The following is a 15,513-nucleotide window of genomic DNA, read 5'->3' as shown; positions in this document are numbered from 1 at the left end:
GAGAGAGAGAGAGAATAATCAAATTAGATTGAAATTGTGAGAAGAAAGAGTGGCACATTGAAGAACTGAGCATTATTGTTTTTTTGCATTTAAAATTTGGATAAGGCTTGGCACTATTTGGTTTTAGGCTTGGGCTCATGTCCTTATTTGTTTAAATCTTTTTAAAAGTGAGTTATGTGTGTTATATATTTTTTTGAGGTAGTTGTATGTCATTCTCTAAAGAATTTATCTATACAATTTCAAAAAAATCTTATACGCACGACATGTAAATAGACTATGCAATCTTAACCTGAGGGACTTTTGCATGGCTAATAAAGTCATAGATCGTAATCATCCATATAGTGTTGTGTTGCCGCGCACAAAAGATTCTTCCTACAATTTCGCCCACAATTTCTCTTTTCTTTGTCCTTGCCAAAAAAGAAAACCAAACGGGCCTTGCACATACCCATTTAGAGCCACCCGATCCATTTCGACCAACACGATATCATCATATCCAAGTGTGTCCTTCGTTAAACCCTCACACAATCCACTGTCAGAACTGAGCTACCAACTTCACCAAATCAATGTCTTCTTCCATTGCCAAAGCCATCATCACCTCCTTCATCACGATCCTCATCCTCCTCACCTCTCCTCTCTCCTCCTCCTCATCCCTCCCACACGAACAAGACCCAAGACCAACTCCATGGCCACACCAGTTCCACTCAATTCTGATGATGAACTACACGGGCACCCTCGAAATTATCAACCTCTGGTACGACTGGCCCAACGGTCGAAACTTCAACATCATACAGCACCAGCTGGGTTCAATCCTCTACGACCTCGAGTGGAACAATGGGACCTCCTTCTTCTACAGCTTGGACTCATCCAAAACGTGCACAAGCTCTCAGCTTGAGGTGGGTATTCTCCGGCCTAATTGGCTCGACGGAGCTGAGTATCTGGGTCAGCGCCACGTGGATGGGTTCCTCTGCAACGTTTGGAACAAGGTCGATTTTCTTCTGTACTATGAGGACGTTGTCACCAAGAGACCTGTTCATTGGGCCTTTTACACTGGTAAATGTTAATAGTTTCATTACTTATCAATGGCTTTGTGGTTTACATTTGCGAAATTTGGATTATGGGTTTTAGCATTAGGGTTTATGGGAGTTGAATTTGGAAACGATTTGGTTGTTTCAATGCTGCAGGGAGAGAGGCACATGTGATGACATTTGAGGTTGGGGCAGTGCTTGAAGATGCAACGTGGCAAGCTCCTGTGTACTGTTTTGATCAGAAAGCTGAAAATGATAACAAGGGAGGAGAGTTTTCGATCACTGGTGGTTATGTGGATGGATTGCTAAGAGGTCCGTTTCGAAGTGTGATGTGATTTCTTTAGTGTGTTGTTTGTTTTCTATTCATGTGATCTTATGATACTGTTAAGAATAAATTATTGCATAGTTTATTGGCTGCATAGTTTATTGGCCTAAACTAGTTGACATTATATTAATCTTTGTGGGAATTTAACTAATCAGGAAAAGTATTCCTAGCTATTCCAGACACTTTGCTTTGATAACATTGTTGTCTTGGACTTGGCATCTTGCTCAATCCGGCAACCATTTTCTGGAGAAGATTGTATGCCCCGGACCTCGAAAAAGGGGGGCAAAATATTTGATTCATATCCCAATTCTTTCATCCTTCCTAGTTGCGCACCAGTCCCTAACTCCGTATAGGTCCTTAGGAAGACATAAGATGGAGAGGGCAAGCAAGCTGTCTCCAAACTGTTGAAATAATCATCATGAGGAAACTATAACTAGGTTTGAAAGAAACAACCTAGAGAACAAAATGTGCCAAAGTGAGATGACGATGTAGATCCAACCAACACAAGTATCAAGCCAACCATGCCAATATATACAGCCGCACCAAAGTTTTGGTGCGGATTTCCATTTTTGCACCACTTCCTGATCGAATTTCCTCAAACTTCTTTCTAGACATATCTAGATCATCTTGTGTAGATCATTTCTGCAAAATTTCAGCCAATTTGATGATCGTTAAGGCCCTCAAAATCGAAAAAAAAATCTGACGGACTGAATTCTGTCCGGTTCAGGTATATAACAGAAAAACGCAAGTTTGAGGGCCTTACCGATCACCAAATTGGCTGAAATTTTGCAGAGATGATCTACACAAGATGATCTAGATATGTCTAGAAGGAAGTTTGAGAAAATTCGATCGGGAAGTGGTGTAAAAATGAAAATCCGCACCAAAAACTTTGATGCGGACGTCCGCAGCCGAGAAGGCCTATATATATATATATATGTCAATCTACGTTTATCTTTATCACGTTTTAAATATCACGTATTAATAATTTTCATGATGTTTATCTAAATTTATTGTCATTGATTGTGCTCTATAACTTTAATAAGTTATGACAACATTTTAAGTGTACACCGAGATCAGATCTCATGTGAAACTTAGAATTTACCATTGAATTTGGTTAAATGGAAACAGAATCGTTCCCATACTCTTTTGGTCTTCTTCCATGATTTTGTCCTCTTTCTTTCAATCACATATTTGAGGGAGACGTATGCATAAATCCCAAAAAGCATGGGTCCCTGACTGAAAATGTTGAAAGGTTGAAGACAATGACAAACACTTCCAAGGACTCTCTTGCAAAAATCACATCCTCCACCCGTGGCCACCATCACCACCGTCCATTAAAGCCATCCTAACTCTTTCCTAACACACAACTCAATAGTCTCCTTCTCCTCTCCCCTCTTCTCAATAAACAACTCATCCAATCTATACCTATAAAACTCGCTCAACTGTCCTCAATCTATCCCTCTCATCTCTCGCACCACCTCTCCTTTGTTTTCCCGCCGGAAACCACCGTTCTCCGGCGGAAAATCCCACTTCACGACAGCCATGTCCACTACCTCCATACCCTTCATTTCTCTCACACCCAAAACTTCAAACCTCCTTTTAAAGCCAAGTACATACAAACCGACACTACCAAGCTCTTCATTTTCGTGCGAATCGTTTTCGAAGAGGGGGTTCAGAAATGGGGGTCTGTCGATAAAGGGTTGCTCGACTTCGCCGTTTATAGGAAGAGTTGGGTTGCAATGGAGGGAAGGGAACTCTTCGTTGCTTTCGTTTGGGATAAACCCACCAACGGCTATGCCCAAAGGAGCAGAGCAGAGTGGTGAGGACTCGTCTCAGGTCTTATCGGCAATGCTTCCGTTTGTGGTTGCCGCCACTGCTGTTGCTGCTCTAGCTCAGCCTGCCACGTTTACTTGGTAATGGACTACTTGGCCTTGTTTCTTTGTTTCTTTTGGGTTTGCTAGCTTTTCATTACTTGCATGTTGAATTCTTGTGGATTATAGCACTGGGATTCTGTTCTGTTTGAAGTTTATTGTGAGTCCAAGTTGGGTTATTTTATTACCATTTTTTGTATCCTAGGGGATAAGTCTGAAGACAATGAACTGAAACTTGGATTAGTTTCATTAAATAATGCAATTTTCAGATGCCCCTTTGTATATTTTTTTTATTTCGTAGACTTTTCTATAGTCCTATACCATTCATTGAACTTGATCATTGAAGTTATACTTTGTAGTACCTATTTGGTTTTTGCAAGTAGAAGTTTGAAGCCGGGACTGCTTGCAGGTGTTTGATAAAAGGCTCATGAGGAACTAATTTTTCTTGTTCAAGTTATTGTTGTTGCTAATAAGTCAAAAAGACTGTTTTTGTTTTTTTTTTGTGTGTAAAGCTTGAGATTAGAGATGTCCTGATTCAGAATTGATGCAGGGTATCCAAGGATTTATACGCCCCTGCTCTTGGTGGGATCATGCTCTCCATTGGAATAAAACTTTCCATCGATGATTTTGCTCTTGCTGTCAAAAGGTAATGTCTTGATTCACCACCGTGTATATATTCTCATTATTGCCATTATTCCAATTTGTTTGTGAGTTTTGAGTGTGCTCCCAATATTCTTTACTTCTCATCTCTTGCAGACCTTTACCACTCTCTATTGGGTTTATCGCGCAGTATGTGTTGAAACCGGCTCTGGGGGTGTTTATTGCAATGGCATTTGGTGTCCCTAGAATGTTCTATGCTGGCTTTGTCCTCTCCGCTTGTGTTGCAGGGGCACAGCTATCTAGCTATGCTAGTTTCTTGAGCAAAGGAGATGTGGCCTTGAGCATCCTCCTCACCAGCTCCACCACAATTGCCTCAGTAATCGTTACCCCTCTACTGACCGGCCTTTTGATTGGTTCTGTTGTTCCAGTTGACGCTGTTGCCATGGCAAAGTCAATATTGCAGGTAATGGGGAGTTGGGATGCCTTTGTTATACTGGACATACATTTTATTTACATTCATTGTTTTTCTGATAAAAAAAAATGTTTTGGTTTTAATATTATTGACATTGTGATCTGGTGGTTAGGTTGTGCTTGCTCCAGTCACTATTGGCCTTGCACTGAATACTTATGCCAAACCAGTTGTCACCATCCTTCGACCAGTGATGCCATTTGTTGCTATGATCTGTACTTCATTGTGCATCGGCAGTCCTCTTGCAATTAATCAAAGACAAATTTTGTCTATGGATGGTCTCCGATTGATATTTCCTGTTTTAGCTTTTCATGCAGTGGCCTTTACAGTTGGATACTGGGTATCCAAAATTCCAAGTTTGAGGTAAAACTTCCTTTACCCTGGCATTTTAAGCTTATGCTCTGAAGTCATGTCTTTTTAGTTGTGGGGCTGAGGTACAAGCAACCCTCCAATTCCTTGTCATTGTTCTTGTTTCTGAACTTTGATTCCTGTGTGATCATATTTCAATGTTCGACTACTCAAGTATTGTTTCTCTTGTGCCCTTCCAATAGTGAATAGCATGCATGTTTGGTGTAGCAAAAATCTATGTTTCACTTCCATGCCAACCACCTTGCAATTCCACAGTTTTCGAGTTAATACTTATAACTCATCGTTTTTGTTTAATAGCGGTTTGTATATGAAGAGCTTATAGATATACTTGTTACACAGTTATTTAGTTGCCTTGCTGTGGCTCAATTTCTTAGCAGGGTATTCTTCTTTCCCTATATAGCATTGAATGATTTGAATCACTTGTGTTAACCTGAGATATGGTTCAAGTCTTGCAAGTACTAAATTTTGTGGAGTCCAATTGAAGCCAGTTTAGTTAGTGTAAAATTTAGGTGATTTGATAACCCCAAATCCGCTAATATATAATTTTCTTGCTGTGGCAGGCAAGAAGAAGAAGTTAGCAGAACACTATCGTTATGCACAGGAATGCAAAGCTCCACCCTGGCAGGTCTCCTTGCAAGTCAGTTCCTTGGGAGCAGTCAAGCCGTACCTCCAGCATGTTCAGTCGTTGCCATGGCCATCATGGGCCTTTTTCTTGCTTCTTTCTGGGGCACAGGTGCTCGAATTCGAGACCTTTCTTCCCTACTTATGCCTCAAACTGGTTCTGCCATGAAGGCTTCGTAGTGAAGCAACAACCAGAGAAAGCTAATATAGTGCATAGTGCAGACTGATGGCCAGGGAAACTAACGCAGAATTTTGAGGCAAGTACAATAGGAAGGGATCCGGGGTGTTTGTGTTCAGCACCTCAACCGGGGTTGGAAAGAATAGTGCGTACAGAGGATAAGGGAGCCAAATAGACAACGAGTAACATAGTTTAGGCTTAGACTACTTGTAAAGTTGTAAAGCTTTCTAAACTACAGCTATATCTTGCTTTCGCTACTTTGGATAGCCCCTCGTTAAGGTTTCCAACACCCACCCACCTTCACTAATTTCACAATTAACTCAGCAGTGTCTTTGAGTCCGACACTTGCAAAATCACATGATTACACACAAGCCAACCTAACTTGAGCGCATAAATGCTTTATGGTTTTCAATTTCCTGCATCAGCAGGAACAAACAAACCGTAGAACAAAGCAAACGGCCATCCCACAAGAAGGTAAGGAATAGACCAACTACAAACTAAATAATTGAATTACTTTTCTATTTAACCAACATCTTCATGTCTCTTCAACATACGACCCTCTCCATTGTCTGCTTTCCTGGACTTCCATCATTCGAAAAGTGTATCTAGTCTTCGGTATAGTGCATAGCTCTGCTGCTTAAAGTTCCTCTTAAAAGAAGTTGAAAGAAGTCGAAAGAGCAAGCAGGAGGTTACCGTTAGCAATAATGGAGATTAGCAACTATCAAGACTAGTTGATTAATACATCAAGTTCCAGACTTCCGGTTCTTGTGCTTCATGAGAAAAACAAGGAGTATCCGTGAGTTTTACAACTTCGACTTACCATCTTGATCTGCCAGAAGCTAAGGGAAAACATGTATTTCACAGTTAATCTGTTCGATCAACATGCTCACTTGCTCAGATATTAAGTTGCCAGATTCTAATAAGCTATATAATAAAGGTCCCGCAGGCCGCAGGGGGAAGACAAAGTATCCAAAGAAGTTTGTCTTAACATCAAGCCTTTTAAGGGAATCGAAGTACACAGGCTCTCGTATAGGAGCACAGCGCCATTCATCAACCGAGCGCAAATGCCTGAATGCATTTCTTGTGCAAAAAGCTAGCTATATTCATTAAACCACCCTAAACCCTGATGCTATTGAGTTTGAGCTGATTTCTTGGAAGCATGTGAAGAAGCAAATCACATGCATAGCCCATCGGCTGGCAAGATCGATCGGCGCCGCTGTATTTGTGTCACAATTGCAAGGATCACAACATATCCTGGATCAGGGACCGTCTTGGGCTCTTGGCTTCATGCTGGATGTATTCATCTTTACATTCCAATTCAATAATTTTTGTTTTTTGTTTTTTTTTTGACAATTTTCTTAATTATCAAAGATTCCCAATCGCTACCAAAAACGTTTCTCCATCCTAGACGCGAATCAGCTAGTTTCCTATTATTACTGGGACTCGGATATATTTCAACTTTAAAGTCTATAAATAACAATAAGATTTACCAGAACTTTTGCCGGTACGTGATTGTAAGTTTTGTAATTGTAACTATAGGAGGAAACCAAAATCACAATAAAAACTGCAGCTAGAGAAGAAGAGGAGCAACGAAGAGAAGAAAAGTTAAAGGGAAAAGAGACGTTTGCTTCCCCTAGAAGTTAATTTTTTTTTTTCCCCGGAAAAACTTCTCTCTCTGTTGTCGGAGTTTTGGTTCTCTGTAATTCGCGTTGGCGAACAACAATGGAGGACGACTATTATATGAGCTGCGAGGACGAAAGCTATTACGACGAGGAGGAGGAGGAGGAGGATAATGATGGGGAGAATATGGAGACGGATATTATGGCCATCGGTGAGAGTGAGACTAAGTGTGTGGTTTCCTCGACCAAGGTGATTTCAAGAGAATCTCTCTTGGCTGCACAGAGAGGAGATGTGCAGAAGGTAATGGATGTTCTGTCACTGAAAGAGTATCATGCCCGAACCTTGCTCATCCATTATCGGTGGGACGTCGACAAGGTGCTTGCTGTGTATGTAGAGAGGGGGAAAGAGTTCCTATACGAAAAGGCAGGTGTGACTATGGCGGAGCATGGCACATCACAGCTCTCATCTTCGGTTATGTGTGATATTTGCATGGACGAAATTCCGGCTAATAAGGTCACAGTCATGGACTGCAACCACTGTTTTTGTAACGAATGTTGGACAGAGCATTTTATTGTGAAAATAAACGAGGGTCAAAGCAGGCGCATCAAATGCATGGCATACAAGTGCAATGCTGTTTGTGACGAAGGAATAATCAGAAATCTGGTAACGGCAAGGGATCCTAATCTGGCAGAGAAGTTTGATCGTTTTCTTCTGGAATCATATATTGAAGATAATAAAAAGGTGAAGTGGTGCCCTAGTGTTCCTCATTGCGGAAATGCTATACGTATCGAAGACGATGAACTAATCGAGGTTGAATGTGCATGTGGAAACCAATTCTGTTTTCGTTGTTTATGCGAAGCACACTCTCCTTGTACATGCCAAATTTGGGAGCAGTGGTTGAAGTCGTTAGTAGATGAATCACAATCTGTAAAGTACATTGCAGTCCATACAAAGCCTTGCCCAAAATGTGGCAAGGTGGTCGAAAAGAATGGAGGATGCAATCTAGTTGCCTGTATCTGTGGACAACCATTCTGTTGGCTCTGTGGTGCGGCAACTGGTTTTACTCATACATATCAATCCATTGAAGGTCATGAGTGTGGACGATTCAAAGAAGAGGAGGTGGCGAACCTTGAGCAAACCAAGAAGGACCTAATTCGTTATGATCACTACTTCAACCGTTATCAAGCTCATAAAGTATCTCTTAAGGTTGAAGCTACCCTGAAGCAAACCGTACAAACAAAGATATATGATTTGCAAGAAAACTTGTCGTCAGCTGAAGATTATAACTGGATAATCAAAGCGCTCGACAGACTCTTTATGTCAAGGCGAATTGTCATGTGTTCCTACCCATTTGCATATCGCATGTTCGGTGACCTTCTCAAAGAAGAGATGACAAAAAAACAAAGGATGATAAAACAGAACTTGTTTGAGGACCAGCAGCAGCATCTTGAGGCAAGCATGGAGAAGCTTTCGATGTTTACACAGGAACCTTTTGAAGAATATTCAGAGAAGAAACTTTCCGAGTTGAAACGGAGGATGATGGATCTTTCAACACTTGTTGATAACCTCTGCCTAAAATTGTTCGAATGCATTGAGTATGATTTGCTGGGCAAACTTCAATTTTCAGGTCATCTTCACAGAGTTGTGTCTTACAACCCGAATGGAGTGGAGAAAGCATCAGAAATTAACAGTTTGTCGGGATTATGAAAATGACTCTGCCAGTAACTTGGTAAGAGTTGTGTCTTACACTCTTACCCTTCTTGACCTCTTTAGGCCCCGTTTGGTTGGCAGGAAACCATAATATGGAAAAAGAATTAATTTGGTTTTCCATTCCAAAGGTTAATTGGTTGTACATAGAGACAGGAAAGGAAACAAAAAAAGAGATCTGACTGGAAATTGACTCCCTCATAAAACCTGAGGGCACGTTTACTAACTTTGAATGGAAATTATCATGAATCGATATCAACAAGAATTGGTATGTGAATATTTTATTATATTCTATTGTTTACTTACCATAAGGAATCAAACATTAAATGGAACTAATTACGATTGATGTTATTTACTTACCATATAAAATCTGAATTAAAACTAGTTTGATTACTAAAATACCCCTACAAGAAAGGAAGCTAGAATGTTTGCAATTTTTTAGGGTTGGGTAATCTGGAAATATTATAATTATGTGAGGATAATTTGGGAAGAAAAAATTGATTCCATAAGCTTGATTCTGATACTTATCTCCCTCCTTAGGTATCAGATTAGGGGGTTTATAAGGAATCGATTCCTGATAAGCAAGTGGGACTCACACTCGTTCCAATACCTTGAAATGTTAGTAAACGCCGGAATTCACTCATCCTGAAATCAATTTCGTCACTTTTAATTCCATTACAGGTTAGTAAACATGCCCTCAATTCAATTACTTTATCAATGAGAGTGGTATTCCAATTCCATTCTCACTTTCAAATCCACAATTACATAAATTATCCTTCAATAATTTTAATGTTGTATAATTTAGAAATTATAAAGGGGCATTATTGAAAAATATAACTTTGTATTTCATTATAATGACTTACCAAACATTACAATATGAATTAATATACTTGATTTCATCATTTAATTTCCAATATGTACCAAACACTCACATGGAAATACCAAAACATATTTCATTCCATATCTGTTTGGAAAGGAAAATAAATTCATTTCCCATTTTTACTTTCCTGCAAACCAAACGGCAGTTAGAAATGATTCCTATCTAAAAATTAGATTCCTTTTCAAATAACCTCACATGTAATCTCAATTCTTTTGCCAAGGAAATGAATTACCGTAAATATATAGGATGATGTTTTCAGTTGTACACATTCATTGTTCAAAAATGAAATTATGACTTTACGTATCTCATAATAGTGGAGATGTGTTCCCCTCACTAGGCCATATACATCATCAGACAACACCTTTCAGACGACATATTTTGGACGATTTTGAGTTTGTGTCGTCTAATTAATTTTTCGACCATTCAGACGACATTTGTGAAGTATAAGTCGTATGAGTGCCATGCTCCCTTTATACTTCTGGATGTTGCTCAACTTGTCTGTGATATGGAAAATTTCAGACGGCATATATATGCAGTGTAAAAAAGCAACATTTATCAACTTTATGGTAATACGTCGGACAACATATAAAAGTTGTATGTGAAAGAATACGAAATCTACTTTTAATCCCCTTTTTATGTACTTCATCCAACAACATATTAATGTCATCTGAAACAACTATAAATCTTTGATTTATACCTCCATTTTAAACCCTTAAATTCACTTATTCAAACGACAAACAAATGATGTCTAACAAACCCATAAAATTGAGTGTACGAACCTTGTAATGTATAACTTCAGATGACATATGAAAGTGGTCTCTCTGACCCTAAAATACTCAATTTATAATTAAATATTGAGTTTGGTTACCTTTTATTGTATTTAATAAGAAGACATATAAATGTCGTCTGTGGGAACCTGATATATAAGTTTGAAAAAGGGCTCAACCTATTAATCTATTCATCAGACGAGGTTAATATGTCGTCTGTATGAACTTGAAATATTCAATTCATTTGAGTTTGAGAGAGGGCGCCAACCTTAATGTATTCATCGCACAACATAAAAATGTCGTCTGGACCTGAAATATTTGAATTTGGGCGCCGAAATTTTCCCTCGCTTTTCTTCAATGTGAGACGGTGATTATATGTCATCTAATGTTGTAAATAAGTGGTCAACATAAATTGTGCATATTTTCCAAACGGAAACGCTTTTATCTCCTTCGACCAAAACTTATATTTTTGATTAGCCGGTACTCAAACTCTTGTTAAGAGTAGGAAAACAGATCTATGTAATAGTTTGGACACTTTGATGAAATGATTATGTACTTCTCCTTGTGGAAGCTATAAGAAAGTTTATGTATATATGAAGTTGACTCTAATGATCGAGACCTATAAGTTATCAAAAATGGATAAATTTTCTTCCATATACATATTTAAGTACTGCGATCATATCCAACGGTCAGATTAGGTAAATTTTGTTTCTTGCATATAGTTGTCTTATAAAGATGTATGTTTACAAAGATGTATGTTTACAAAGCACTTAGTAAACATGTTATAGCACATTAGTACGCACGTTGTGTTTCAAATGACGGAAATAATTTTTTTTAAGTTTGAGTGTCAAATGTCAACATGATAGTGAATTATGGGTGTAGAACAAAATTCAAGCATTTTCGATAAAGTTCGGATCTCGGTCGAACGGACGACATTTGATGTGGTAGGTATACAAAATTCAAGCATTTTCAATATAAAATCCACACTTATATGTGGTAAGTATACAAAACAGACGACATTTGATGTGTCTTGTGATATGATATTACAGTTTTTGGATGCTTATTCAGTCCACACTTAACTGTGGTGTGTTTACTGAAATTTTTCAATCTTCACTCTTCTCAAACGGCATAAGATGTGTCGTGTGATAGCATTTCAGACGACGGCTATTCTCCGTCGTCTGATAGACCATCCCTTGACAGCTCCTCAGACAACATAAAAAAAAATGTCAGACGACAGACTTGGACTGTCGTCTGATGATGTATATGGCATAGTGCCTTTTTCTTCCTTCTCTTCTTGAGTTGATCATAAAGCTATGAAAATGGCACATCCCAGGAATGGTAGATAATTTCTGTAGTTCATATATAATATTTATATTATTTTAGGACTTGGGACTGAAGAGAGAAATTGGGAGAAAATATATCAAACTTTCATTCCATGGAATTACGTATACTTATTACAACTCGGCTATTGTAATCCAATTCGATATCTCTCTTTATCATATACTGATCCTAGTTTGACAAGACAAATCAAATTTCCTTAAACACCCGTTGTGTCGGTCACGATTAGGTGATACTTTTCTTTATTGTCTCGTTAAAAACTTTGTTAAGTAATAAAAACCTAAGGAAAAAGAGTACAACGCTCTCTTTACGTACATTTAACAGTAGCATGTATATGTACTTATAAAAATAATTCGTGTATGTACTGCTTTTAAAATTTTCCCTAAATAGAAAAACTTTACATAATATGCCGGTATTTAATTACTTGCCTGAAAACGATAATGCCATCTCTCTCTCTTTCTCTCTCATGCACTTCGTTATTTAAAGCTTGTTTTCCGATCGATCAAGTTGTAGTTTGTGATAATTTACAAATGGAAACCTCAGTGTAGTATATTTGTTTTCCGATCAAGTGCAATACTCGATATCTCGGTCTATCAGAGTATCTCAGCTAAACTGCTAAAGAACTAGCTAGCTAGTGACTAGTTCAAATACTCGAGTATGAATAAAGCACGTACATAATTTCCAAGATTAAGCCATCTTCATAAGCTTGTAATAAATTAACAACATGGCGATTGAATACCGGATCTAGAATACGTACGTAAAGTCCATATATTACAACTTTTTTCTGTTTCATCAATTATACTTTCATGGTCGACCCTGCAACGTTACATGGATTTTCAGACTTTTTGTTAATGGCATGATTGAAACTGTTCTTATTTTATAAGTTCATCCATGAGTATGAACACATAAGTAGTCGCTTAATTAATTAACAGAGTAAACATCCGCAATCCTTTTCATCACCTGTACCTGAGTGCTGAGGCTCCTTATGTAGTGAGCAGCCTCATCCAACAAACTGCAAGCATCCATGGCTTCGCCACCAGGTACGAACTTCCGAAGATCGGTGATCTCCTTACTACACTTGAGCTTCTTCTTCTTCTTCTTCATCTTCTTCCCTAAGCATTTCGTTTTCATGCTTATTCTTCTGGTAGATGAATTAGAGGACCGGGATTGTCTGCTGCTTCGAATCTTGAGAAGCAAAGCACGACTCCAAGCTCTTCTAGACCCAACAGCTGAAGCCATGGATGCATCAGCAGCAATCCTAATTCTCAGATATCGTCTGCACATCTCCATCCGAGACGATGCAGTTTGTGGCGGTGATGATGATGGTGGTGGTGGTTGCCTGTTTAATCTCTTCAGAGCTCGAAGAAACCCTTGTGTGAACCTAGATTTCAAACTGCTGGACCTGTTAGGCCTCAAGGAAGAGTGCTGAGGATTCATGGTGGCTCAGGATAACTTTTGTTGCTAAATATGGTTTTCAGTATATAAAAGACCAACAACAGATACAGATTTTGTTTCTGACACAAATGGTCCTTTGGGCTCTCACAACTCACAAGGACAAAGGGAGAATCAGTTCTGACACAAATTGTCTATGTTCTCTATGTTCGTGTGGGCGAGAGCTTGAAATTGGGAGCTATAAATAAAAAGAGGGGAGAGGCATCAATTCTTTAGGATACTACAAATAATTGCATCATATATAATTCATTACTTTTTCTTTGAAGGAAATATTCTCACACAGTATCTTCTATATATGTTGTTTGATGAATTGTTAATTTGATTAATGGTGTGTTCACATGAATATTTCTTTTATTTGTAATTGCAGTAGTCATATCTACATATCACACGCATTTGTGTAGTATTTATTTGAATTTACACAATCGATCGTCTTCTTAAAATTTCTACTTCTCAAATAATAATTCGGACACACGAAATAATCATATCAGTAGCATTCACTGGTCAGTTACTGACCAAATCAAACGAATCATGGTTAACCACCGTTAGTTAGATGTAAATATAAAAATTAAAAATAAATTAACTTAACTTTAAAATAATATTTTTCACCGTTAAATTTACATTTAAGGGTAATTGATATGATTCATTATCTTGATAAAGAGAGGTTTTCGTGGGGTTCCTAGGGCCAACCACACCATACGAGCGCACATGGTTCCATCACCCACTTGAATTAACGTGGGGGCCTTAATCAATTTTCTCTTCAATTAATTAGCTTTATTCGTTCCGAGTAACTCCATGCATACCTGATTACGCTATCTAATTAGCATTTAAAAATCAGTATTATTAGGTCATTGGTGACCAAATGGTGTTGGCAAATAAGGGTATCAGTTGGTGCTAAACCACCAAAGCACCACTACAAATTCACAAAATGTAATATAATACATGGCAGCATCGATCGACGGCAGTCCGCCCTTTATGAAATAACTGAGCATGCTCTCTAAGGCTTATGTATGTAATTGTTCTTTCATTCTAAGTGATAAATGTCGGTGAACTCTGACCTGTTTGGTTATGTTGTCTAACTAACAACATTAAATCAGTGGAAAACTCAGTAACATATGTAAGGATGAATAAGTTATTTGATAAAAAAAATAATAAATTAAAACAATAAAACAAAAACAAAAATTCCAAATGAAAATTGTAATGTTAGTTTCTAAATTTGTTGCTTGATTCTCACTTTTAAATTCGTAATCTTTGCAACTAACATGTTGTTTAAACTTGTGCGAGCAATTTAGCCCCAAATCTTGTGTTTATATTGTGCCTATATCCAATGGATTTGGTCATTTGAGACAACGTGCTAGCTAGACTAATTTGGTTTAAAGCTTAAAACAGTAAAACCACATTATAGCATCTCATTTGCTTGTCTCCTTTCCTTAAAATAGAGACAAACGCATGCAACCCTGCTTGGTGGTGGTTGGAGGATCACATGGCTTCAATCCAAATGAGTATTTCAGAGTGCTGTCGATACATATGCCTCCAAATGTTTACGGGTAGCTCCAAGAATATGGATCTATCAACATGAAAACTAAATCTTCGATGCACGTGCACGAATATAACATTATCGATGAGTCCCTTACAAGAATCGTTAAATCATAAGCAGGTCCGGCCCTGACCCAGTGCCAGCTGTGCGACCGCATTAGGCCCAAGTAGAAATGAGGCCTATTAAGACAGGCCTCTCACGTACAAAATTAGTAAAATAGAGAAAATAGCCTTTGAGATTCGAACTGTGGTTGTCCAAATATAAGAAAAATAGTATAACCATCTCTACTGAAAGGACAATTGTTGGTTGTCTTCATATTTTTATTTATTACTAAATCTCATTGTTTTCTCTCATCATTTCTTCTCAATGGCATTTATTTCTTTACATCAATTACCATTTACTTTTATATCTTCAATACTTTTGTATCTGAATAAAACTACTAATGTTAAGATTCATCTTGTTCAATAAAAAGGAATAAATATTTTTCGAATTAAATTTGAAGTACCTAATCTATACTAATTCACCTTACACTATACTAACCTATCATCTAACAATTATTTTTTTCATATTTTATTTGAAATACGTTACATAGTTGGTGTAATGGATATTTTAAAGATATAAAGACTTAAAGTTATTCTACAAGTCTCTATAGGCCCTAGTTTCTACAGTTTTCATTGAAATTTTATCGATCTCGATTATTTTTTTGAATTTTCCGTGGAAAATTTTATTACTGTATTCTGATATCGATATTTCAATA

At 37.8% G+C, this 15,513-nt stretch overlaps 4 protein-coding genes across 4 annotated transcripts; 3 read left to right on the top strand and 1 right to left on the bottom strand.

The window, feature by feature from the left end:
- The first annotated feature begins 516 nt into the window (after positions 1-516).
- Positions 517-1,447, top strand: LOC101306783 (uncharacterized protein At4g14100-like). Its single transcript, XM_004310104.1, has 2 exons — positions 517-1,050; positions 1,182-1,447. The coding sequence occupies exons 1-2, from the start codon at positions 564-566 to the stop codon at positions 1,358-1,360; spliced, it is 666 nt and encodes a 221-aa protein (XP_004310152.1). The 5' UTR covers positions 517-563; the 3' UTR covers positions 1,361-1,447.
- Positions 1,448-2,892: 1,445 nt separating this feature from the next.
- On the top strand, positions 2,893-5,709 carry LOC101292664 (probable sodium/metabolite cotransporter BASS3, chloroplastic-like). Its single transcript, XM_004310205.1, has 5 exons — positions 2,893-3,263; positions 3,772-3,867; positions 3,978-4,284; positions 4,406-4,653; positions 5,220-5,709. The coding sequence occupies exons 1-5, from the start codon at positions 2,893-2,895 to the stop codon at positions 5,458-5,460; spliced, it is 1,263 nt and encodes a 420-aa protein (XP_004310253.1). The 3' UTR covers positions 5,461-5,709.
- A 1,471-nt stretch (positions 5,710-7,180) lies between these two features.
- On the top strand, positions 7,181-8,785 carry LOC101292372 (probable E3 ubiquitin-protein ligase ARI1-like). Its single transcript, XM_004310204.1, has one exon. The coding sequence runs from the start codon at positions 7,181-7,183 to the stop codon at positions 8,783-8,785; it is 1,605 nt and encodes a 534-aa protein (XP_004310252.1).
- Positions 8,786-12,691: 3,906 nt separating this feature from the next.
- On the bottom strand, positions 12,692-13,207 carry LOC101292086. Its single transcript, XM_004310203.1, has one exon. It carries the CDS (start codon positions 13,205-13,207, stop codon positions 12,692-12,694), a length of 516 nt encoding a protein of 171 aa, XP_004310251.1.
- Positions 13,208-15,513: the final 2,306 nt, after the last annotated feature.

This window comes from Fragaria vesca, unplaced genomic scaffold, assembly GCF_000184155.1.
Source record: "Fragaria vesca subsp. vesca unplaced genomic scaffold, FraVesHawaii_1.0 scf0513160_u, whole genome shotgun sequence".
Classification (NCBI taxonomy): domain Eukaryota; kingdom Viridiplantae; phylum Streptophyta; class Magnoliopsida; order Rosales; family Rosaceae; genus Fragaria; species Fragaria vesca.
This window is presented reverse-complemented; position numbering and strand designations above follow the sequence as displayed.

What these genes read in the sequence shown, in the direction of transcription:
- LOC101306783 (XM_004310104.1), top strand. Translation starts at nt 564, where the DNA reads ATGTCTTCTTCCATTGCCAAAGCCATCATCACCTCCTTCATCACGATC. An exon ending in TCATTGGGCCTTTTACACTG is followed by an intron (nt 1,051 to 1,181) that starts GTAAATGTTAAT and finishes TCAATGCTGCAG; the next exon opens with GGAGAGAGGCACATGTGATG.
- LOC101292664 (XM_004310205.1), top strand. Translation starts at nt 2,893, where the DNA reads ATGTCCACTACCTCCATACCCTTCATTTCTCTCACACCCAAAACTTCA. An exon ending in CAGCCTGCCACGTTTACTTG is followed by an intron (nt 3,264 to 3,771) that starts GTAATGGACTAC and finishes GAATTGATGCAG; the next exon opens with GGTATCCAAGGATTTATACG. An exon ending in TTTGCTCTTGCTGTCAAAAG is followed by an intron (nt 3,868 to 3,977) that starts GTAATGTCTTGA and finishes CATCTCTTGCAG; the next exon opens with ACCTTTACCACTCTCTATTG.
- LOC101292086 (XM_004310203.1), bottom strand. Translation starts at nt 13,207, where the DNA reads ATGAATCCTCAGCACTCTTCCTTGAGGCCTAACAGGTCCAGCAGTTTG.
- LOC101292372 (XM_004310204.1), top strand. Translation starts at nt 7,181, where the DNA reads ATGGAGGACGACTATTATATGAGCTGCGAGGACGAAAGCTATTACGAC.